This window comes from Falco peregrinus, chromosome 2, assembly GCF_023634155.1.
Source record: "Falco peregrinus isolate bFalPer1 chromosome 2, bFalPer1.pri, whole genome shotgun sequence".
Lineage (NCBI taxonomy): Eukaryota > Metazoa > Chordata > Aves > Falconiformes > Falconidae > Falco > Falco peregrinus.
In genome coordinates, this window is record NC_073722.1 from 126769850 (window position 1) to 126793631 (window position 23782).

Sequence of the window (23782 nt, forward strand, 5' to 3'; positions counted from 1 at the left end):
CTACCGCGCCGCGCAGCCAGGGCGGGGGCGGGGAGGGGGTTTCGGGGGACGCGCTGCGGGTCGAGGGGGAGAGGCCCCCGTCTGGCGCGCACATCGCGGCGGCGCAGGACCGGCGGGCGAGCGCGGCCATAGCCGGCCGGGCCACGGGCACGGAGCGGCAGTGGGCGAGGGGGCACGAGTAGTGGGATGAGCCGAGCTGGCGGAGCCGGCGAGGTGAGGAGGTGCCTGGGAACGGCCACGCTCGCAGCCCTCCCCTGCAACCGCCGCTCCGCTGGGCGCGGGCCGGCCGCCAGCTCTGCGAGCCGGGCTCCGGGGCCGGCCCCGGCGCCTTCCCCCGCCGTTGCCCGGTTCGGCCCGCTGCCGCCAGGCCCCGCCCGGGCCAAGGGGCGGCGGGTCCCGAGGCGGCAGGGCGGGGGCGGCCGGGACGCGCCGGGGATCGGCTGGGGCGGGGGGGGCGCCCGGTGCCCGCGGCGGGGGCCGGGCCGGGGGGGCCGAGCGCGGCGCGGAGCCGCATCCTGCGGAGGGGCGGGAGCAGCCCAGGCCCCGCGTCTTGCAGAGGAGGAGCAGCAAATCCCCGGAGCACGTTAAAAAGCGAGGCTGAGCGGCAGCCGGGGAAGGAAGAAAACACCTCCATAGAAGGCAGCGGAGGAGCGGCCACAGCAGCGTCCACAACGCCGCGCAGGGGCCGCGGCTGCCGGAGCCAAACTTTCCGGCGGCGGCTCGGCCGGGCCCGGCGGTGGATGCGGCTTTCTCGGCCGGGTCGCTGAGCCTGCAGCCCCGCCGCAAGATGCCCGCCGCGCTGCCCAGCCTGCTGGCCTGGCTGGCGGTGCTGCTGCTCGGCAGGGCCCGCCCGGCCGACGCCTGCAGCTGCTCGCCCATCCACCCGCAACAGGCCTTCTGCAACGCGGACGTAGGTGAGCGCCGCCCGCCGCCCCCGCGCTTTGTCCCCGGCAGCGGCCCCGCCGCCCCGGCCCGGCCCGCGCCAACTTCCCGGCGGGGGGAAGGGGCGGAAAGTTGGCGCGGAGCGGCCGGCCCGGGCGGGCGGGGAGCGGGCAGAGCCGCCCCGGCCCCCAGCACCTGCCCGCGGTCCCGCGCCCTGCGGGCTGCCCGGCCCGGGGGTGTGGCGGCGGAGGCGCGGCCGGTCCGTCCGCCCGGGCTGTGGCCGGCCCTCCCGGCGCCTCTCGCCGGCTCGGGGGGACCCTCGGGGCCGCGCCCGGCGTCGCTCCCGGGGCGATCCGAGGAGCCGCCGGAGCCGCGGCTCTACCCCCCGCCGCCGGGCCGGGGTCCGGCTCCCCGCCGCGCAGCCCCGGTGCCGCGGGTGCGCCCGGCCTCTTCCAACTTTGCTTAAACCGCGGTGGGACGTGGCGGCCCCGGGGGCGGCCAGGGCCCTGCGAGCGCAGCTGCCTCTCGCACGGCACCGGCCCCGAGCGCCGGGCCAGCCCCGCAGCCCCCAGCCCCACCGGGCCAGCTGCGGCAGGCTCGGTCACCTCCTGTCTGTTCCTTATTTCCAGGCATTTCCTCTCCCCTGTCCCACTTTGTTCGGCTTGGATGCTGCTGAAAGGGAGGGGTTGGCAGCGCCGGGATCTGGATTCCTCTTTCTATGAATAATGCCCTTATTAAATTTTAACATATTATACAAACAGACCAGGCCCATTTCCTGACGCTCTCCTTTGTGGGGCCTTTCCCAGGCTCAGCTGGAGAGGTAACATTCCCAAACACTTAAGCAGCCCCAATCTCTGGACGGCCCTGCCCTGTCCCCAGCTCCTGAGACAGGATGCTTCTGATGGATTCCCAGGCTCCCCTCATCCCTTCCAGACCTTGCTCCCGGCGTTTCTTCTCGGTGAGGGCAACTCCCGCAGCATCTGGCAGCTGCCCCATGGCCCCGGCTCTGCCTGGCCTTGCTGCTCAGCGCAGAACACCACGAGGGGTGTTGGGGACAGGGAGGTTTTTAGACAAAATGGAGCACTGAATTTTGGAGCTTTGCTCAAGCCGGTGCCCCTGGACCGCAGGATCCCCCGTGCCTACTCTGGGAGAGGGACTGTGGCTTCCCATCACGCTCTTGTCAGGATCAGCTTTCCTGGGCACTTGTGACTCAGTCCCGGGGTGCTGGCTCAGCCGTGACTCAGCTGCTGAGTCACTGTCTGTCTTGGTGGCTGCAGCTGTCTGAGCTGTCCCCTGAGAGGGCACAGCATGGCCAGGCGGTGGTCCCTGCGGGTAGGGCTGTCCTCGGCAGGTGCTGGTCCTGTGGGTGCCCGGAGCCTGTCCTGCCAAGGCAGCTTCCCACTGTGCTGTGCTTCCCACAGTGTTGGCACCTTCTGACTCCCAGCCCGAGTCCCTTGTGCGGCTCATGTGGATCAGTCTTGCCTTGTGGGAGCACAGCTGGGGACAGTGCTGGGCTCTGGGGAGCAGGGTTCATCCTGGGATGAGCTGCCCAGCCTTCTCTTCCCATGCAGCATGGGTCTGTCTCATGCAGCCTGTGATCCCTGGTTGTCTTGCTTCTCGTCTTCCCCCCAGATGCTCTCTGGAGCTGGAAGGCTCCTTGGCCACCTCCCTCTCTACGGTCATGCAGAGCCCAGGGAGAGCCTGGGACACCAGGTGCTGCCGGGTCCTTCCCCAGCTGCTGCAGATGAAGCAGCCTGTGTCCAGGCTGTGCCCTTGGTGGAGACGTGGTGGTGGCTGATGTGCTGTGGTGCTGGGCACACCCAGGGCAGCTGATGAGCCCCAGAGCTTGTGCTCAGCCCTTTGGAGGGGAAAGCTGGATGAGCGCAATGCAGGGCCCTGGCCCTGTGGGGCTGGGGTCCCCGCTTTGTAGCATGGAGAGTGCCTGCCACATCCATCTGTACATCCCCACAGCCTCCCCGCCCTTCTAGCACCCTTCAGCTGGCTCTCCCTAGGAGCTGGGCTGGAGCACTCAGAGCCCAGGGCTGCATTTCCAGGCAGTGCAGGGGGAGCAGATGCAACTTTGCCTTGGGCATGGGGTGCCCTTGGGGCTGGGGGCCATGGAGGGGCTGGGAGTCGTGTCACCAGAGCCAGTGACTTGGAACAAGTGACCTGGCCTGTCTGTGCTTGTGCTTCCCGGCCCATAAGATGGGCAGAAGTTTGCTGCAGGGCCCAAGGGCTCAGGGCTTCTCCATCTGCCATTCCTCACTGGGGCTGTGCCTAGGCAGCAGAGGCTGGCAGCTGTGTTCTGCCTGCCTGGGGGGTTGCTCTGCTGGGGCTGCTCAGCAGCAGGAGATGCTCGTCTGTCAGGTGGGGATATGGCTGGGCTAGGGGCCACAGCAGGAGACCCTGCCTTGTGCTTGGTGTCCTCTGGAGCAGCATGTGGATGTGGGGGATGAGGGAGGTGATGCTCAGCCCTTCTGGGCATGGCCATGGCTTTGGCCTTGTATGGCACTGAGGGCTCCAGGAGGGGTCGATGGGTCAGTGCAGGGGCTTGCTGTGCCACATGGGATGGGGGCACCTTGGATGCGGCCCCTGGCAGCCTTGTGCCGATCCCATGTGTCCCAGCACATGGTTCCTTGGGATGGGGAGCAGGGACCATGGAGGCAGGGGAGGAACAGCGGGAGCTGCTGGCAGGGACCAGGCAGAGAAGAGGGTTTGGAGAGAGAGGTGGGAGCAGCCCCCGCTGAGGGCTGCTGGGGGAAGCCCGGCTGGCCCTGGCAAGCCCCGCTGGGGCAGAGGAGCTGCCGTGCTGTGGTGGTCGGAGCCCCTTTGCCATGCTGCGGGTGCGGAGGGCTGTGGGCTGACTGCTGGTGCTGCTGCTGATTGGGCCCCGTCCTGTTCCCGTCAGAGGGCTGGGATGACGCACGCGGCCATGGCAGCACTTAACCCGTGGCTCCCGCACAGGCCGGCGGGTGAGTGGGGCCTGGTGCTTCCCACCTCCCCGTGGGCACCGCCGTGCTCCAGGGGAGCCCCCATGGCCTCCTGCTGCCTCTCTGCTGTGGGGCTGCCGTGCTCAGCTCCACATTCCCCCAGCCTCCACACCCCCAGAAGCACCCTGCCACTGTGCCGGAGCGGGGGTGCCCTGCTCCGCTCCCCCTGCCGGGGTGCGAGCAAGCACCTGGGGGCTGGTTGTTGCCTGCGTGCCAGGGTGCAGGAGTCCCTCCCGGGGGTGTTTTGCTGGATCCCTGGCTCTGCCAGCCTCAAGCAGAGTTGGAGTGACCCCAGGGCTGCCCCTGCTGTGGGGATGGGTGCCCAGGCTGGTGGTGCTGGGTGGGCAGTGGGCAGTGCTGGCACTGGCAGCTGGCCCCTTTGCTCAGCCGGCTGCCAGCAGCCCCAGAGAAGGCAGCTTTGTTCCCTGGCCATTCAGCCCAGCAGCGGCCCCCATGCTCTGCGGGCACCAGCGCTTCCTGGGCAGCTGCAGGCGGGTGCTGGTGGGGCCATACAGTGGGGTTTGGAGTGGGGTGGTGGAGGAAGGGGCAGCCATTTGGCATGTCTCTGGCCGGGAGGGGAGTCCCAGAGCAGAGGCTCCTTGTGCTGCCCCTCAGCCCGTGGGGCACACGCAGGCAGGCACAGCACTTTCCAGCAGCTCCCTCAAGCTGGGTTGGGCAAAGGCAGGACCTACCTTGGCTGCAGCTTCTCTTCTTGGCAGGTCTCATCAAGGCAGGTCACCACTTCCAAACCCCCTTTTCTTCCCCAGAGAGGACCTGGGGCTGCAGCATCTCCCTGCCAGCTGCCCATGGTGGCTCCTGCTGCGATGGTAACTGTCTGCAGCAGGAGCCTCACTTAGCAGTATGAAACACACAGGGTGCAGCCCCTGAGCTGGGGCAGCCGTGTGGCAGGGGCCGGAGATGACAGCATCCCACTGGCTGGCAAGCACAGAGGGACATCCCAGTGGGTTTGTGGCACTGGGTGACTCTCTTTGCCCCCAGCTTTGCTCCTGGAGCTGCACTGCAGCCCCAGTCTGTCCCAGCTGGTTGTGTGCTTGTCGCACAGCCAGAGGGAGTGGTACAGGGTCAGCTGGGCCCCAGCACAGGGCCCTTCCTTGTGGCACTGTTGCCCACTGCAGTGTGGGGACCACTCTACTGTGGGATGCCCAGGACTCCCCGGCCGCTCTGCCCCGGCCAGCCCTGGCTGGTCAGGGTGGGAGGTCACCAGCTCCCCACGGACCCCCACCTCTCTGCAGCTGGGGGCCGACAACCCTCTCTCTGCTTACCCTTGTGCTTGTTCCTGGATCCTGCCTTGGGCAGGAGGATGAGGCAGCAGGGAGCAGTGCTAGAAGGTGGCTGTGGGCCATGCCAGGGCAGCTGCAGCGAGCTGGGGGGTTATCGAAAGCTCTCGGAACAGCCCCCAGCCCTGAGTCCCCCAGGGTGGCAGGCTCAAGGGCAGCCCCGCTCAGCGGGCACGGACTAGGGGGCTCCGAAGGCCCCAGCTGTGAGTGCAGCCCTTGTCATGCATCAGCTTCTGTGCGGAGTTAAAAGGCGAACGCTGGCGTTTCTCCCAGTGCAGAGGCAGGAAGAGGCCAGCCGGCAGCCTCGGCGTGGGGGCTAGCTCTCCTGCCCTGCCAGGGTGGTGGGACCGACCCCTATGGCAGAGGGCTGCGAGGGAACTCGCTGCCTTGCCAGGGTCTGCCCTCAGAGGGCTCCAGGGTCCTCGTTACAGGGTGGCCATGGCCTGCAGCCCAGGGGGCCAGCACAGGGGCTGTCACTGGTGGGGCTCCCACAGTGCATCTTCTTGCCACGGCTTGTCCTGCCCTGGGAAGGAGTGTTCCCAGCATTGTCCTGGTCAGACTCAGTTGTCCAGTGCTGGTGGTGTGCTGTGCCTGCCGTGTGCCTTGGGAGAGCCTCAGCTCAGCTTCACAGAGGGTGTGGGCTCCTGCTGCTGATGGCTCTCCAGGCTGGTGGCAGGAGTGGTGGCATTTGGGGAGGGCTGAGTGCCGGCCTCTGAGTACCTGGGGCCTTCCTCCATCCCTCAGCCCTGCCTCCTCATCCCAGGGCTCTCAGCTGGGCTCTCCTCTGGGGCTCCCCTCCACAATCCCTGCAGCTTGCCCTCCTCACTGCTCTGGTTCCTGGCTGGCACAGAGCAGCTTGGCTGCGCTGCTGGGGTCTTGGCGGGGAAAGCACAGCGCAGCCATCCCCTCCACAAAGCCGCACTGTTCAGAACAAATCCGCCTAGAATTGGGCTGCATTTTTGTCAAGTGATTCATCAGCACGTGAATGGAAAAGGCTGGAGCCCCTGAACCAGTAACCGTTCCCTGCGCTTGGAGCCACTGCACCGGAGTCGGGTGCGCGCTCTCCAGCTTGGTTGCACCCAAGTTACACCGCAGATGTGCGCAGAGCAGCGAAGGGCCTGGCATGTGGGGGCACGCAGCAGCTGGGTCGGGGGGTGAGGGGTAGCCTGTGCCAGCGGTGACCCAGGCATGCTGCTGGCAGAGGAGCAGGCCCTGGCAGCGGGCAGGGACTGAGTCTGCATGTGGCAAGCTGAGCTCCTGCAGCCTGGGTTGGGGACTGGGATGGGGGGCTGTGCCGAGGGACTTGCCCTGCTGCCTACTGCAGGCCAGGAGGCTGGGGCTTCCTGCATGGCCAAGATGCTGCATGTGCTACCAGTGTGCCAGGGCAGCCTGGCCCTTCCCCAGGGAAGGGGAGCAGGGCTGGGAAAGCCCTCGGTGCAGCCCTGGTACTGATATGCGTTGCATCCCTCTGGCCTGCACTGAGTGAGTGCCCACATTGACCAGGGGTGTCTGTTTTTGAAAGTCTCTTCCCTGGCCCCTGGTCCTGCTGGTGGCCACCCTCCCTTTTCCAGAGTAAACTCAGCTGGCCCTTACCAGTGCCCATGTGGGGCTGTGCCCCCCTGACCTTCAGCTTAAATAGCCCATCCACATGCCCCCATGCCCCATTAGTATTTATAGAGCGTGGTCAGATTCCTTCTCCTTGCTGTGCCAAATGAAAGAAGGCAAGCTCATCTGTGCTGGGCTGGTGAGCCCTGCGTGTCCCCAGCTGCTCCCACCCCAGCACCTTTCGGGGGGGACACAAGCTAGATCTCCAGCTTGGCTGTTGCTTGCTCTTCTGCCACCCTGGCCAAAGCATGGACCCCATCCCGTACCCTGCAGCATGCACAGGGCACGGGGCTGGCAGGTCCCCCGAGAGATGGGGATCTGGCCTCCCCGTGGGATGGCAGTACCCCCAGCAGAGTGGAGAGCCCTGTGAGCCCCTGCCCTGCAGCCAGGCCCCCCTCCTCAGCTCCAGCTGTGAGGGTGCTGAGCAGGAGCTGCAGCTTTGGGGATGCCACTGCCCCCTGTGCCATCAGCGTCCCCGGTGCTGCCTAGGGCCAGCCAGGAGCTCCCGTTCTCATGCTGATGGAGAGAACCAGGCAGGGCTGGGAGCCACAGCTCTCAGCACCGCAGCCCTGGCCTTGCATGCCTGTGTGGCTGCATTCATCACAGGCAGCTGTAACCTGCGCAGCGCAGCACTGAACCAGCTGCCGTGTCCCGAGCCAGTGAGTAAGGGTGAGCTGGCTGCCTGCTTCCTGCCTGCCCTGCCCGCCCCGAGTGCCCTGCAGGGCACTGCCACGTGCAGAGCACTCACATGCTCGTTCATGTATCCCCAGGCTGTGCTGGCAGCTCACCACAGGGACCCTTCCACCGCAGAGCTGTCCCCAGGCTCCAGGGTGCTGTGACCTCAATGATCCTGGGGCACCTGACCTTGTCTCTTGGCACCAAGCACTGGAACTGCCCCAGGGCTGTGCAGAACCGGGAGGGCTTTTGCCTGTGGCTGGGCTGCTCCAGGGTGCTGGCTGGGGAACTTGCTGCCTCTCCTCACCGGGCTGTGTTTTTTCACTGCCCAGCCCTTGGTGTCCCCAGGTTATTTTTTCCAGCAGCAGGGGCAGGGATCAACACCCTGCAGCCCCTGGCCCCGAGAGGATGCGATGTTTGCACCTGCATGGTGTGAGGCTCCATGTGGCGGTAGCTGAGGTCTGGCGGGGAGCCAGCAGCCAGAGCATTGCCCCGTGGCAGCTGGGACCCTTCCCTGGTGGGACAGGGACCCCATGCTTCAGCTGTGGGGTGTGAAGGCAGCCTGGTCCAGGGACACCCACTCCCCTGGCATGGTGGTGCAGAGGGGCTGGCAGGGGTCTCAGGGCGTGCCAGGGACCCCAGCATGAGCTGCCTGTGCAGGCACTTGGTGAGCATCGCTGGTGCCCGTGCTGGCCGTGGCAGGCAGCCAGGATGGTGCCACGGGGATGCAGCTCCCACCTTCCTCTGCACCCGAAGGTGACCCTCCAAATAGCTCCCCCATGCCCTTTCCCCCTCCAGCCCTGCCAGGCCACACAGGCATTTGGCTGGGGCCCTCGTCAGAAACTGGTTTAATTAATGACAGTGGGACAAATACCGTGGTGCTCCCAGGACGCTGCTGGCAGGTTTTAGCTGACTCAGTGCCATCTGGGTGACAGGCACGAGCCCAGGCAGGGCCAGCCTGCACCCACAACGCTGACAGGAGCTGGGCAGAGACCAAGCCAGTGCTGGCCAAGTGCAACTGGTCCAGCACAGCTGGCAGTGGTGGGGCTGGGTGACCCTGGGGTGACCTTTCCTTATTGGCCACCGTGAGGTTGCTGCTGCAGTGCTACCCGTTGCTGTCCTGCACATGTCAGAGCCCTGTCCCTTCGGGGACAGCGTGTGACAACCAGCTCTGCAGGCAGCTGGATGTCTGTGGGGAGGACACTGGGGCTGGCTGCAGGTAGCCAGCCCCATGGAGGGTGGGACTCCCTGTGGGATGGGGAGGCTAAGTGGGACTGTCCAGCCAGGGCAGCACTGTGTGGTGCAGGCAACACCCCCAGTCCTTGGCCACCCCTGCTGATCTTGACACCCCTCCATTGCAGTGATCCGAGCAAAGGCTGTCTCTGCGAAAGAGGTGGATTCGGGGAATGATATATATGGGAATCCGATCAAACGAATCCAGTATGAAATCAAGCAGATCAAGGTAATGGGGCACTTTCAGGGCAGGAGACTGGGAGGGACGGGGCAGCCTCTGTACTGGCCACTCACCCCTGCTCCTTCTCGCCAGATGTTTAAGGGCCCTGACAAGGACATAGAGTTCATCTACACTGCTCCGTCCACTGCTGTGTGTGGCCGGCTGCTGGACACTGGCGGGAAGAAGGAGTATCTCATTGCAGGTGGGTGGCTGTGACAGAGGGCTCTTGGGGGGTTTTTGGTGGCACTGATGGCCCTGCTGCCTCATGTGCTTCCCAAGATGCCTGTGACATGTGTGCCCACGTGTGTGTGTTGTATCCTGTCCTGCTTCCACCACCAGCCTTCCATGGACCCCCCCAGCTGTGGCAGAGGTGGCTGTGGGACAAGCCTTTGTTCCCTGGGGTCCCCCAGGGACAGTATATGGCAAGAGTGGCTGGTTTGCAGTGGCCTCCAGCCCCCCAGGCTGGGCTGAGACCTGGGCACCCCAAACCAAAGTCGGGTGCCGGGGCGCCTGGAGGGGACCCTCTGATCGGTCTCTCTGGCCTCTCCCCAGGCAAGTCAGAGGGCAATGGCAAGATGCACATCACGCTCTGCGACTTGGTCTCCACCTGGGACTCACTGAGCCCGACCCAGAAGAAGAGCCTAAACCAGCGGTACCAGATGGGCTGCGAGTGCAAGGTGAGCAGCCGGGCTGCCCCAGAGCATGGGCTGCGCCCCACTCCCCACACCAATGGGGTCTGCAGCCCTGAGGCAGGCACGGGCTCTGCGGCGAGATGCTTTTCCCTGTCCTTCAAGGATGATACTGTGCAGGGGGCACAGCATGCAGCTAGGGATATGGGAAGGATGGCTGAGCCTCTGGCTCTCTCTGGCTGGGAACCAACCAGCCCTGGGACCCACACCCAGGGGCTCCCTCAGACCCCCTGCATCAGTGTTACGTCCCTGTGCCCTGCAGGGAAAGGGTAGCCTGGCATCCCTGGTCCAGAGCTGGGGGGGTGGATGAAGCAGGGCTGTGGAGAATCACCAGTCACAGCTGCCCCATGCTGCTTCCTCCCACCCCAAGGAGCGACCCTTGGGTCTCTGACGGTCTCTGTTATGTGCAGATCTCACGCTGCCTCTCCATCCCCTGCTTCGTCTCTTCCTCGGATGAGTGTCTCTGGACAGACTGGGCAATGGAGAAGAACAATGTGGATGGGCGGCAGGCAAAGCACTACGCTTGCATCAAGAGGAGCGATGGCTCATGCGCCTGGTACCGTGGCATGGCCCCCCCCAAGCAAGAGTTTCTCGACATCGAGGACCCCTAAGCCAAATGAGCGCATTCCAGTAGCCAGTAGAAAAAACCTGCAAGATGTTAGACTGGTCCACGCTGATATCAATTCCTGGAGACAGCATGAAAATCCACTTGGCTGCGGGGCTCCCCATGCTGTGGTGGCTGCCACACGTGTGCAGAGGGCAGAAATGGGGACCTGCTCTGTCACAGGCACCCAGCAGCCCGTGGCCATGCTGGGTGCTCCTGCTCTTGTGGCAGGGCTGAGCAGGGTGTGAGGGGACCCCCCTGCTGGGGCCATGTCCCTGCCTAGCCACACTCGGCCCCAGCACCCTGGCAGCTGTGAAAGAATTGAACCCTCGTGAGTGGCGGGAGCTGCCCCATCTGCGTAGCAGGTCTACCAGTGACCCTGCCACGGGGTAGCCGCCCCAGCAGCTCTTGTCAGGCAGCCCTCCCCACTGCAGCATCCCTGGCCACCCTCCAGCACTGGGGACCCTGCTGTCCCCCTCCCCACCCACCACCCGTCCCTCCTTTTGGGGGTGCAGTAAGGGTACAGCCTTCCAGGCAGGGGCTCTGGGGGGCTTTACCATGTGGCAGAGCCCCCAGCTGTGTGCGAGGGGCTATGGGTCTTTTGCAGGGCTGGATGGCTTCTGTGCAGGTGCCTTGTCCTAAGAAGCTGGAGGGACATGTTAGCATGGCTGGGGTGGCCCCCCTGCATGCACCTGGGCACTGCAGCCCCTCTCTCCACACGCTCCTCTCCCCATGGGGACACAGAGGCAAGTGCTGGGGTTCACCATCTTCCCCAGCATCACAGAGGGGTCCGTTCCCATGACAACCTGCTGCATGGGCAGAGACCTGCTGCTGGACCCTTCTGCTGGACAGCCTTAGACCCACCAGCCCTTGCAGGCAGGCAGGCAGGAGGGCTTGGCAGGGCACCGAGGCAGGAGCTTCAACTGCACGGGTGCAGGGTGTTTGTCATCACCTCATACAGCTGTTGGCTGAGCTGCACTGCGGCCTTCGGCACCACTGCAGCATTGTGGCCGGTTGAGCTCCCTTCTCTGCGGTGGCGAGGACGGAGCCCGGCACCCAGCTGGGTGCAGGCAGCACCGTGGCCGCAGGAAAACCCATTCCCTCCGGTGAACCCTCCCACACACCTCGGGCCCCGCTTTCTCTGAGCCATTCCCACATTGTTGCAGCGGCGCTGGTGCATGCTACGGAGCTGCCCAGCTGCGATGCGGGTGGCACTGTCTGGTGTGCCCGCTGGCCCTTACCGCAGTTGCGTGAGCGTGCTGGGAACAATCCCTGCAGCCCTGCTCTGGGGGCTTTTTCATGCTGTGCATCCCTGTAAGGTTTAAGATGTCGTACTGGACCAGTCTGGGCAATTTCAACATATTAAAGAGAAAAATTAAAAAGAAAGAAAAAACCCCCCACCCAACCTCTAATCAATCCCATATACGACTCCCGTTCGCTTACTGTATGGTTATATCAAATGTGCCATTTACTCCTGTCTCTGCTGGTAGTCTATCTTTGAGTTTAATATTTCCACTTGTTTTGCCACCGGCTGTGTGGTCCCTGTGCTGTAATTTCCGTCTCTCCTCGTCAGGCGCTGGAGTCGCACCGGTTTCGTGCGGGGTGTCTGTACCGGCAGCTGCCAGACGGGGCCGGCGGGGGCGGGGGCCGCTCTCCGGCTCGGCCGGGCCCCTCACCAGCCGACGAGAGGAGGGGTCCCCGCTGGGCGCTGTTAACCCGGGGCTGGCGCGGGGAGTAGCGGCGGCAAGACCGCGTCTGGCCCCTGCGGGCAGCCCCGGCGGGGCGGGGCCAGAGCGGGCGGGGCGGTTACCCAGGGGCGGTTACCCAGGTGACTGGGCCGAACCCCATGTACGTCACAGGCTTTAGAACGCGACCCGTGGCGTTGCTAAGGTCGCGCAGGTGCCACTGCCCGTCACTCCGCTACAGGACTCTGAACTGGGCGGACGCGAGAGGCGTGTGGTGGTGTTAGTGAGCGAGAGGCAGTGCTGTCAGTGCTCGCGTTGTCAGTGGCAGCGGTCAGTGCCCTTCAGGGGGAGTGGTGAGTGCCCTCACTGGGAGTGGTCCCTGCCCTCAGCGGGACTTGTCACTGTCCTCACTGGGGGTGGTCACAACCCTCATTGGGAGTGGTTACTGCCCTCAGTAGGAGTCGTCACTGCCCTCATTGGGGGTGATCACTGCCCTCACTGGGGGTGATCACTGCCCTCATTGGGGGTGGTCAGTGCCCTCATTGGGGGTGGTCAGTGCCCTCACTGGGAGTGGTTACTGCCCTCATTGGGAGTGATACTGCCCTCATTGGGAGTGATCGCTGCCCTCACTGGGAGTGATCGCTGCCCTCACTGGGGGTGATCACTGCCCTCATTGGGAGTGATCGCTGCCCTCACTGGGAGTGGTCACTGCCCTCACTGGGAGTGATCGCTGCCCTCATTGGGAGTGGTCACTGCCCTCACTGGGAGTGATCGCTGCCCTCATTGGGAGTGATCGCTGCCCTCACTGGGAGTGATCGCTGCCCTCACTGGGAGTGGTCACTGCCCTCACTGGGAGTGATTGCTGCCCTCATTGGGAGTGATCGCTGCCCTCAGTAGGCGTGCCCTGAAGAGCGGTCAGTGCAGGTGCCCTCAGGGGGAGCAGGCAGTGCCCCCAGTGTGATCAGCGGGAGCGGGCAGCACCCTCAGCGAGAGCGGGCAGCCCCCGGTACAGCCTAGCGCCCCGCTATGGCGGCCCTGGCGGGAGAGGGCGGGCACAGCGGCCGGCGCTGAGCCCGCCCCCCGCTGAGCCCACCCCCGCGGTGGGCAGTCGCGGAAGACCGGCGAGCCGGCAGCGGACACGTCCCCGCCCCCGGAGCCAGGCAGTGACACGTGCGTGCGGCGCGGAGACCCGGATGGTGAGTACCGCCGCTGGCCGGGATGGGGGGGGGCCCAGCTGCGCCGCGCTCTCTTGCTCCGCCGGCGGGGCCGGCCGCGGGGCGGGCGCGGCGGGGCGCCGGTACCGGGCGGTGCGCACGTGGCCGTGCGGCGGCGCTCAAGGTCGCGGGCGGCGGCGGGCAGGCCGGCAGTGCGGTGGCGACGGCGGGGCCGATGGGGCCTGCGGGCAGCGCGGCGGCGGGGACCGGCCTGCGGCGGGCCTAGGCCGCGGCCGGTTGCGCCGGGAGCGAGGGGGAACGGGCCGGCGCCCTCCCGCTCATCCGCTCATCCGCCCGCCCAGTCCCCGCAGCCGGGGCCATCCGACGGCGCCATGACGATCCAGGGGAAGCTGAGGGAGGTGCTGAAGCAGAACCGGCGGAGGCCGAGCGAGGATGGGGATCTGGGCCAGCTGCTGGCCGCCTCGGCCAAGAGGGTGCTGCTGGAGAAAGTCGAGTTCGAACCCGCCAGCCGCGACCTCTCCAGCCAGCTGGAGCTGCTGCGCGGGAAGTACGTGGTGCTCAACGGCGGGGACACGGCCGCCGACCACCACGGCAGCCCGGAGAAGACGCCACCCAGCAAGCGGGGTAGGTGGTGAGGGGGCCCTCCTCGCGTCTGCGTCCCCGCTGCTCACCACCTCTCTCTCCGCTGGCTGCTCACCACCTCTCTCCCTGTAGGCAGGGACGATACCCCCGAAGGCCAGGGGGACGGGATCCCCATGCCCCAGAAGGTGCTCTTCCCGATGGAGCGGCTCTCCATGAAGTGGGAGCAGAACTACCGCATCGGTGCCGGACTGTGCAACCTAGGGAACACCTGCTTCCTGAACTCTGTTCTTCAGTGCCTGACCTACACACCACCGCTCACCAACTACCTGCTCTCCAAGGAGCACTCCCACAACTGTGAGTGGGGAGGCCTGGCTTGGTGGGCAGCAGGGCCAGGGCAGCTGCATGGGCAGGACAAGGAGTGCCTGCCTGTCCTGCTCCCAGTGCTGGGCTCGGCACCTCTGCACATGGCTCTAGCCAGGGGTGTGTGGGTGTCAGGATGCGCATTCTCTACTCCCTCCTGCCTGTTTCTCCATCAAGAGCATACAGCACTTTTCCTGGTCGTAGTGGTGTTCCAAGAGTTCCTTGTGTCTGGGGAGGCTTTGTTTCTGCTGCATGTGGGCAGGACTAAGATGGGTCCAATGTGGTCCGTTGGCTTCCTGGGGACTGAGCTGGGGGTCCCAAACAGCCCCTGGCTGTGGGGACTGCATGAAAGTAGGGCAGCAGGTGCCCTTTCTGGGTGGCTTTGAAAGGGAGCCCAGTGGGCACAGCTCCAAGCTGTGACCACAAGGAGCATCATGGGCCTTGCAACCTCATCCATAGGGCTCTGGTGGGATCTGCCCCTCAGGGCTGACCTGTGGGGTCCAGTGAGTAGCTGTGACCTGTTTTCTATCCACATGGATGCTGTTCTGTCTGGGTGGGTTGCAGTGGCTGGGACTGTGCCAGCCATGGTCTCTGTGTGCCCAGGGTGCCCCAAAGCTATACTGTAGCACAGAGCTCATAGGGACAGCTAAGCGTGGCTGAGCTGTGTTGGGCCAGAGATCCCCTGTCCCCTGTCCTGCCTCCAGCTCTCCTGGATTTGACCCTAACATCCTGTTTTCTCCTCTTCTGCTCCAGGTCACCAAGAAGGCTTTTGCATGATGTGCGTTATGCAGAGCCATGTGATCCAGGCTTTTACCAACAGTGGCAACGTAATAAAGCCAGTGTCCTTCATCCAAAACCTCAAGAGTAAGGATGGCTCCCCTCCCTTCCTGTAGCCATGCAGGAGAGCAGGGACTAATGCGGGAGGAGAACCTTTGAGACTGCCAGGGGCTTATGACTTCCTGGGCTATGTAGGGGCTTCCCCCATATCCAGCATAAGTCTGATGTCTGGTTTGGGTTGAGGGGGCTCAAACCCCAGAGTTCCTGTCTCAGGGGAGGGAGGGAGGGCAGGCTGCTTCTGTTGCAGCACATGCTGAGGCTGACTCCTCCCTTTTTTGCAGATTTTACCCAGAACATCTTCGGCAGGCAGGAGGATGCGCATGAGTTCCTGCGTTACACCATTGATGCCATGCAGAAGGCCTGCCTGAATGGCTGTACCAAGTATGTGAGGCTTCTGGCCCATCACTGCTCTCTGCTGTCCCTTCGCTTGTCCCCTGTACCCATGTGAGGGGTCTTTGGGGTGAATGTGTCCCCCGGGTTAGACTTGTAGAGGGAGGTACTGACTCCAGGGGCCTCAGGTGGTTGGCCCAACTCTGCCCCTCTCTGACACAGCTCTGGACTGTTGTCTGCTTTCTCCTGACTCCTCTATGCCAGTATAGCTGTGGTCCTGTCCCCAAGTTCTGAGGCTGCTATGGGTCTGGATCTTTTCCCAGTTGCCAAGGAATCCAGGCCTGCTTGCTAGTTCAGCCCCAGTGCTGTGGCTGTGGGTGAGCAGCTTTCCCCTCGGCTCTCTGTCCCAGGAAGTTTTCGTTGCCTCTCTCTGCAGTGCCTAGCTCTGAGCTCTGCCCCAGGGTTTCTGCTCCTAGAGGAGGGTGTGCATCAGAGCCTGGTGCCACCCTTTCAGTTTTGGCACTGGGAGAGCAAACTGGCAGGGGCTGCAACTTCTCTCTGCCCCTGGAGTTCTGCAGCCCGTCTGCTAGCTGGAGCACGCAGGGGAGCTGTCCCGAGGACACAGTGGTGGCCCGCGGGGGTGGCTGGTGTGAAGGGGTGGTGTGAGATCCAATGCTGCTGTCTCTAGGTTGGATCGCCAGACCCAGGCCACGACACTGATTCACCAGATCTATGGTGGTTACCTGCGGTCCTGTGGTGAGTGCTGGCTTCCAGGTCCTGGGCCTGTGACTCCCAGGGGTGCTCTTTCTCTCAGAGCCAGGCTTAGCAATTTTCCCAAAATATTTTTACTGCATGTGCAAATTATCCAGAGCTGCAGCTGGTCAGTCTTGTGGGTCATGACCCCTGTTGTGGTGGTGGAAAAAGCTGCTGTCTGAGGGTCTCTGGCTCATTGCCACCAGAAAAGGGACCTGTGTTGCCAGCTGTGTAGCAATACTTGCTGTCCTAGCACATAGTGGAATTGCCAGCCTTCCTCCTTGTCAGGCGGTGAATCTTGGTGCTCACATCCCAGAGCCCAAACTCAGAGAGGAGTAACACTGCAACTGCCTGTGCTATGCTGGGGTGGTGGTGGGTGCAAGTGTTGTGCCAGGGTGTGCTCATTGCTCTTTCTTTTGCAGTGAGGTGCTTGGAGTGCAAGAGCGTGTCGGACACCTATGACCCTTTCCTGGACTTGTCGCTGGAGATCATGGTACTGCAGCAGGGCTGGGGATGGGGAGGAGCTCTGCTCTCATGGGAGATATTCCTGCAATTGCATCGTTACTGCTCTCGAGGCTCCTTAACCTGCCAGCATCAAAGGCATGGTGCAGACAAGAGGGGAAGCAGCTTCTGTTGCTGTGCTGCCTTCTCTGGCAGACAGTGCCCGTCGCCTGAGTGTGGACCATGACTCCTCTGTTGAGGCTCTATGGTGTTGGGGTGCAGCGCAGCCATCCCTCGTAGTGTGCTGGGCAGTGCCTAGCTGGTGGCGGGTTCATGAGTTTGGTGTAGTCTGTGACCCTGTGCTTGTGCTCTGTGTTACCTCTCGGAGCCAGTGTCTCAGCAGGGATCTGGGCTGTCATGTGGACAGGCCACTTGTGCCCTGACCTCTCCTCTGCCCTTGCAGGAAGTCACAGACATAACGCAGGCGCTAGAGCTGTATGTGCAGCCAGACATGCTGGGTGGGGAGAATGCCTACATGTGTGACAAGTGAGTGTGTAGGGCTGTGGGTGGGAAGGGTCCTGTGGGTCTGCTGGTGGGAAGAAGGTGGAAAGCCTGCTGCAACAGGGGAGGGCTTCTCTACCTGCTTCTAGCTAAACTGTGAGGTATGTGGCCATGAAAGCCTGTGATGAAGCCTGCCACTCCTCCATGCCAGTCCTCCCATGAGGAACACCTGGGCCAGAAGACATGGCTGTGGGCAGGTGCCCTGGAGCGGTGCCTGTTGTCAGCAGGGTCATTTCTGTGGGGTTTGTGGTTTGGCCAGGGCTGGCAATCATTTGGGTGGTAGAACAGCTTGAATAGCTCGAGCTCTTCCTGTGCAGATGCAAGAAGAAAGTGTTGGCCAGCAAACAATTCACCATCCACCGACCTTCCAATGTTCTCACAATCTCCCTGAAACGCTTTGCGGATTTTCATGGAGTCAAAATCACCAAGGTGAGTGTTCGGCAATCCAGAGCTTGGGCTGTCTCTTGGCCGGAGGCCCTGCTGCCCAGAGCAGGGTGGGAGGTAGTCCTGTGTGCAGTGCAAGCTCTGCCACTGTCCTGCAGCCCTTCCCCAGCTGTGCAGTGCAGTGGGAGTTTGCCTCATCTTGGCATCTTCCTCACAGTGATGTCTGCCTGGGAGAGCAGGTCCCCCTCCCTTGAGAGATGGGACTCACAGGACAGCTGAGCTGCTCTTGCTGTAGCAAGAAAGCTGTCTGCTGTGCAGGCTCCTGAGGCACCTTCTCCTTGCAGGATGTGGAGTACCCTGAGATCTTGAACATCCGTCCTTACCTGAGTCAGAGCAACGGGCATCCTGTCTTGTACAAACTCTATGCAGTGCTGGTGCATTCTGGGTACAGCTGCCACTCAGGGCACTACTACTGCTACGTGAAGGTGAGCCCAGGGCGATCTCTTGGCACCCCCTCTGGGCTGTGGGCTGTGTGCGCTCATGGGTCTCTGTAGTGCGCAGAAAGGAGGGTTATCAGTAGGTGTGCGCAGTGTGGAGCACTGGACTAGGGGGGTGGGGGGGGATACAGGCTGTGCTCTGCTGCAGGAAGCATGGAGCTCTGCTCTCGCAGAGCCCCCTTGCCTGCCCCGGGCCATCTGTGGATTTTGGGGAGAGAAGCTCTGCCAACAGACACTGTACCTGCTGCTCTTCAGGCCACAGGGGTCCTCGGACACAGCCCCGACCCGGTTCTCTCTTCTTCCACAGGCTAGCAATGGGCAGTGGTATCAAATGAACGATAACCTGGTCCGCAGCAGCAACATCAAAGTGGTCCTCAACCAGCAGGCCTACTTGCTGTTCTACCTGAGGTGAGAGCGCCCTCTGCCGCCCAGCCCCTCTGCCCCCCGCTCTCAGCATTTGGGAGGGGGCCGGTAGCATGTGCGTGGGGGTAGAAAGGAGCTTGGCCCAAGCTGCCGCAATGCCCATGTACATGCTCTGACTCGGAGGAGGGTGGCAGGGAGAGGTCCAGTCCCTTGTCATGGTTTTGCTGTATGACCTCGCCTCCTCAGAGCTTCTGGCTCCTGTTTCCTGTGTGCATCACGGATGAGTGTTCCAGTCGCTCAAACCCTTGCAGTTAACATGCACTTCTCTGCCTTGCCCAGAACCCCGAATGCCAGCAAGAACCCAGAGTGGCCCATTGCCAAAGCTGCCTCCGCCCTGTGTGCCAACACTGGTGGCACCTCTGATAAGGTCAAGAAAAGCGTGACCAGTAAGCCCCTGTCTTCACCACTGATGAGACAGGTGAGTCCTGAAAGCTGTCCTTGGCTAGTGCTCCCAGAAGCTGAGAGCTGCTGCCACTCTATGAGGGCAGGCAGACCACAGCTTCGCAGGGAGGTGGGTACACTGCTCTGGATGGGCAGGCACAAGGCAGGACGGTTTCCAGGAGGAATCCTGCTCAGCCAAGGGTCCCTGTGTGGGCCTGGGGAGGGACTGGGAGGGCAGTATCACTCTGTGTCCTTGGCCATTCGAATTCTCTCCTTGCTGAACTTCTCTCTTTCTTTTTGTCTAGAAACCAGATGTGCAGCCAGTGAAGAAGTGGCTAGGGCTGAAGGAGGTTGGAGTCCCTGTGGCTCGTGGCATGGTTAAGATGGGGCCAAAGCCATCGAACGGAACTGGTAGTCTGAAGCTGCGTGTTAGGTCCCCATCCCCCAAACTGCCCCATAAAGCCAACTCAGTGTTGCCAGGTGATGGGGCCCAGAGGTTCAAGAAGCCATGCTCCTTCCGGCAGCTGCTTCCCACACCCAAAGCAGTTCAGGGTTTCTGCAACACCAGCAATGCAAGCAGTGACAAAGTGGAGCTGTCCCAGCAGAGCTCCTCCAAGAGCAAGCAGCCACCTACCTCATCCAAGCTGCTGCTGGAGCCCAGACAGCAGCCCGGGGGCAGTGGGGATGTTGCTGGGACCCAGCAGAGGGGCTCCTGTGCCAGCAGTGCTGCCAGCCCAGTGCATGGCACAGTGGAGGAGCAAGCCATAGGGTCCCAGGAAGGCAAGAGCAGAACTACCAGCTTCTGCACCTTTCAAGAAATGAACTGTGACACACGCCTCCCTGCTGGCCCTGGTGCTGAGCCAGCTGTCCCTGAAGACTCCAAGACAGCAAAACTGAAATCCTGCCCATTGACCATCACTGCTCTGGAGCCAGGCAGCACCACATCACCACGACCTGCCAAGAAGCTGGCACTCTCTCCCAAAAAGGTGAGTCTGAGCCCCTGCCTGGAGACTTCAGTAGGTGCCTCATGCCTTCTGAACAGGGGCTTGTTTTGGAGGCAAGTACAGAGCTAATGCTGTCTGTCTTGCTAAGCTGGAGGTAGGTGGGGAGAGCCCCTTAGCCACAGGGCTGTAGCAGTTGCTCTGCCTTCCATCTGGGTTGGGGCATGGGGCCAGGCCCCCGCTGTTGTTCACATCCCTAAGTGATGCAGAATTAATGGCTCCTGCCTTTTTGCTCAGGACAGAGGGGTGGCTGTGCCAGTCCCTGCAGTGGGGTAGCCTCGCCAGCCTCCTTGGGGTACTGTGTCACCTGGGGCGAGTGGGAGCAGGTGATGCAACAGCTGGAGGGCTGTGGGGTTGCTTCCTCCTTGGGCAGTGGCATGGGACTTGCCCTCTGGGCACTGTTGTGCAGCCAGGACTCAGGATGGTGCACTGGGATTTCTGTTCTTTAAATTTCCTACCTTCTTTTTTTTCCTTTGTGCTTCTAACTGAAAACACTTCTGATTCTTCTTCTACCACCTCCCCACTTCCTCCCCCCCATCTGTGTCTGTTCCCCTCCCCTTTCTCTTGGCTCCCCTTTTAATTTTTTCCTCTTGACTCATGGAAACCTCTTTTCTTTAGACCACCAAGCTTTTATTTATGTCAATAACTACAGGGCAACACCCCGCAGAAGATGAGCAGAAGTGACTGTCACGCACAACCTCACCCACAATCTGCTGACCCCACCAACCTCACGAACACCACCCACCCTGAGTCTACTCCCTTGCCTTTTGGCAAGTTGAGGTAAGCAGTGCCAGTCACTCCCAGGCTCCTGCATGGCAACAAGGCCAGTAGCAGCCTTGGGCTACTCCACGAGGCAACTGTCTGGCATCGAAGCTGGCTGGGGCGGGGAGTGACTTTGTCAGCTGGCTCTCCTGTTCTGCTGGGCTGGTATGGCTTGCTCTGGATCCTAGAAGCAGGGCAGTTTCTCTGACTGTCGGCACAAGGCCAGAGGGAGCTTTGCAGGCTCTGACCACATACTAGTGTCCCGTGGGATCAGGAGGAACCACCCTGGTCTAGATCTTACTCTCCCTTGTATGTAACCACCATTGGCATGTGCTGCAGCAACACTTGCTCTGTCCTAATCCGCCATGGGAAAGTGTGTGCCCTGTGCATGGCTGGTGCTGGGCAGGTGCAGGGTCACTGTATGCACTTGCAGCTGCTGCTCTGAGAGCAGGGTCTGATTCAGATTTCCTGCATGAGATGGTAGCAGTTGGATGTTGTGCTCATGCATCTAGAGGTGTGGAGGAAGAGAGGGGCTCCCACTCCTGACCTGGTGGCTTTCAGATCATGTCAGCCTCTTATTGTCCTTCAGGCTGTCCTCATGTCCCCTCAAAATGTCAAATCCTGAAAAGCCTGCCTTCAGCTTCAGCCTCTACTCAGCTTCTCAGCTCCCAGCCTCCCTCCTGACTAATGGTTCCACTGCCTGCCCTTCACACCACCTTCCTCCCTGCAGCAGGGGGATGGGGCCCAGCCAGGCCACCACTGGTTCTTCCAGAAAGCGGCATTTTGGAGCCCGTGGCAGCTCTCGTGCTCTGGCTGTGAAGGGCACGGATGAAGACTCCAGCCCCCCCAGGAAGAAGAGGAAGAAGAGTTTCTCTGGGAAGGGCTTGATGTCCTTCACATGGAAGGAGGCAAGTGAGGGTCCCAGTGGTGGCCAAGAGGGGCCAAGCTGCCAGGATCTGGAGAAGAGGCCCAAGCAGCAAGTGTCAGGCCGCAGTATTTGCCTGGACATGGAGCCCATCTCCTCCAAGAAGAGGAAGAGGACTGTAGAGGAGATAGAAGAGCCCTGCTCTGGGATGCTGACCTCTGACAGGTGAGGGGCTAGGGTCATGCGAGAACACACCCGTGCTCTGCCTGAAGTCAGGCTCCCTGGGTGGTGGTCAGGTGCCTCTTGTCTTTCTGCCAGTGGGACAAGTCTTGCCATGGAGCCAACTGGAGTGCCAGCTTGCTGGGAGTGATTTCACCCCTCCCCAAGTGCAGCACTGGGGTCTGAGTGTCCCTGTATCCTGTTGGCGTGCAGGGAGCTCGAACTTTTCCCCACTCTGGTCTGGCCAGAGCGAGCTGACCCCTTCTGACTTCCCCAGCTCTAGGAGATCTGAGATGGAGCCTCAGAGGACACAGCAGCCGTGGATCGTGGAGGCTAGGGCTGGAGAGAATGAGCACCGCAAGTACAAGTGGAGGACAGCACAGCAGCGTGGTCTAGCCATGAACCAGCTGGGTGGTGTTGTCACCTGCACTGTAGATGACGCACCAGGTATGACTGTGTGCCTCCACCATGCCTGGTGCTGGCTGCTTCTCTGCCCATGCAGACCCTCACTGGTGTGCAGACCCTGGAGCTTGCTGGTCCCTGCAGCTGTCTGGTGGTGCCTGTCTCCTGACCCACCTTGGCTGAGGGGGTGCTCCTCTCCAGTCTTGTGGGGATGGGTCCCTTGAGGGGTGAAGATTTATCCTCAGATCCTCCCTGTCCAGGACAGGCGCCAGTGTGCCCAAACACCCTGTGCTGTCCGGACCTTGTTAGTCCTGACAGTGTCTTCTGGGGAGAGATTTGCCTTGGAGATGAAGCAGTGCGGGAGCTTCCTCTGGCTTGTCATCACCCCACCTGTTTTTGCAGTGCCAGCATGCACCAAGGACAGCCAGGCTGCAAATGGGTGCAGGTACTACCCAGCTGCCCTGAGCCCTGAGCCCAGCTATGGAGCTGGCACAGCACCCAGGAGCCAGGAGGAGTTCAGTGTGGTGAAAGAGCTGCTCAGGAACTCCTTGGACAAGGCTTATGGCAAAGAAGGTAATCACTTCTCACCTGGGTTGGCAGCTCCCCTGCCTTGAGCCCTGGATGTGGGCAGAGCCCTCTGTGCTCTGCCAGGGCCTGAGCTCCCCCCAGCACCATTGGGGGGGAGGGTCTTGGAGCTAGGCAGATGCACCCAGCTGAGGGGCTGTTGGGGGTGCTGGAGTGAGGGGCTCCAGCCTCTGGTCCAGGGTGGGGGCCGTGTGCAGGCGGGTGCAGCAGAGCACAGCGTGGTGCTCCCTGCTGACTGCACTGCTCCCGCAGTCTTGACCTGGGAGGGTGAGATCTCGGCTGTCAGCCAGGATGCCATCCAGGACACAGTGCTGGCCCAGAGTGAGACTGTCATCGATGAGTGGGACAAGGAGTTTGACAGAGGGAAGGTGAGTCCTGGCTGTGTCTTGGGTGGGAGCAGGTGGGAGGCGGTAGGGGACTCTGTGCTCTCACCTCAAAAGCCTTTCTGCCTCTGCCCAGGTAAAGAAGATTAGGGAAGTAAGGTGGGAGCAGAGGAGACAATTCAATCCCTTTCAGGAGCGGGAGAACAAGCACAGCTGCACGTCGGGGGTGGCTTCTGTCAAGATGGCCAACCACATGTCACCTTGGTGAGTGAAGCCAGTGTGGCAGGGAGCGGGGTCAGCTGCTGGTAGGGGTGCTAATGCTGTTCCTCTCCTCCCAGGTTATGATCTGCATCCACCAACTAGCACCCAGAGCAGTCTTGGATCAGGGGCTTGTGGAGAAAACTATCCTGGGAGCTGCTGGTGGACCTTGCTGCAGGAAGGGAGGGTCGGGGGTGCTGGTCCTGCATTATACCCAGGGCCTCAGCCCTGGGGATCATGCTGTAGCTGGGGCCCCCTGTCTTCCCATCTTCCTTGTCTTCCTGTCTTCCTTGCCTTCTCCTCCATTCCTTCCCTCTCTGGGAGCTGCTGTCCCTGCAGCCCCCAGGGTCCCTGTGGGCTGGGGCTGCTTCCCTCCAGCTGAGGAGGAGCCTGTTCAGCTGTGACCTGCCTTGTCCAGGCTCCTCCGCCAGCTCCTCTGTGCCAGCAGCCTCTTCTCCCAGCCAGCCTGGAGTTAGACTCGTGCCTGCAATTACCCCTGCTGCTCCGGGTTAACGTGCCCCTGTGCAGGGGGACGCCAGCCCACGCTGAAGAGCTGGGAGCACCGGGGCTGGGGTTCGTCTCCCGGCCGTGGCCCGGCCCGGCTCCAGCCCCTCCTGCCCTTCCTCTGGACACCACCACCACCACCACCTCCTCCTCCTCCTCCCTGCCCGGCCCCCCCCTTTCCCTTCCCCCTCGCGCTCGCGCTGGCCGCGGGACGGGTACTGCGGCCGGGACCGCAGACTATAAATTCGTGGTGTTTAC

At 62.5% G+C, this 23782-nt stretch overlaps 2 protein-coding genes across 3 annotated transcripts; both read left to right on the plus strand.

The window, feature by feature from the left end:
- The first annotated feature begins 489 nt into the window (after window positions 1-489).
- TIMP2 (TIMP metallopeptidase inhibitor 2) lies at window positions 490-11728 on the plus strand. The gene is made up of 5 exons (XM_055797260.1): window positions 490-914; window positions 8812-8912; window positions 8997-9105; window positions 9456-9580; window positions 10003-11728. Exons 1-5 carry the CDS (start codon window positions 788-790, stop codon window positions 10201-10203), a joined length of 663 nt encoding a protein of 220 aa, XP_055653235.1. The 5' UTR covers window positions 490-787; the 3' UTR covers window positions 10204-11728.
- Window positions 11729-12869: 1141 nt separating this feature from the next.
- On the plus strand, window positions 12870-23731 carry USP36 (ubiquitin specific peptidase 36). 2 transcript variants are annotated; one of them, XM_055795488.1, is made up of 20 exons: window positions 12870-13077; window positions 13398-13680; window positions 13771-13992; window positions 14752-14862; window positions 15117-15216; window positions 15854-15921; window positions 16341-16411; window positions 16823-16905; window positions 17238-17349; window positions 17649-17789; window positions 18109-18209; window positions 18504-18642; window positions 18911-19591; window positions 20259-20386; window positions 21099-21458; window positions 21730-21899; window positions 22257-22427; window positions 22692-22807; window positions 22899-23026; window positions 23101-23238. In XM_055795488.1, exons 1-20 carry the CDS (start codon window positions 13075-13077, stop codon window positions 23105-23107), a joined length of 3195 nt encoding a protein of 1064 aa, XP_055651463.1. In that variant the 5' UTR covers window positions 12870-13074; the 3' UTR covers window positions 23108-23238. The 2 variants fall into 2 exon arrangements, with proteins under 2 accessions (XP_055651463.1, XP_055651464.1); XM_055795489.1 differs by lacking the exon at window positions 22899-23026 and having other exon boundaries at window positions 23101-23731.
- Window positions 23732-23782: the final 51 nt, after the last annotated feature.

Bases quoted from the DNA above. Each gene is read 5' to 3' on its own strand.
- TIMP2 (XM_055797260.1), top strand. From the start codon at position 788: ATGCCCGCCGCGCTGCCCAGCCTGCTGGCCTGGCTGGCGGTGCTGCTG. The intron at 8,913-8,996 runs GTAATGGGGCAC...CCTTCTCGCCAG, and splicing joins ATGAAATCAAGCAGATCAAG to ATGTTTAAGGGCCCTGACAA. The intron at 9,581-10,002 runs GTGAGCAGCCGG...TGTTATGTGCAG, and splicing joins AGATGGGCTGCGAGTGCAAG to ATCTCACGCTGCCTCTCCAT.
- USP36 (XM_055795489.1), top strand. The intron at 13,993-14,751 runs GTGAGTGGGGAG...CTTCTGCTCCAG, and splicing joins CAAGGAGCACTCCCACAACT to GTCACCAAGAAGGCTTTTGC. The intron at 16,906-17,237 runs GTGAGTGTGTAG...CTTCCTGTGCAG, and splicing joins AATGCCTACATGTGTGACAA to ATGCAAGAAGAAAGTGTTGG.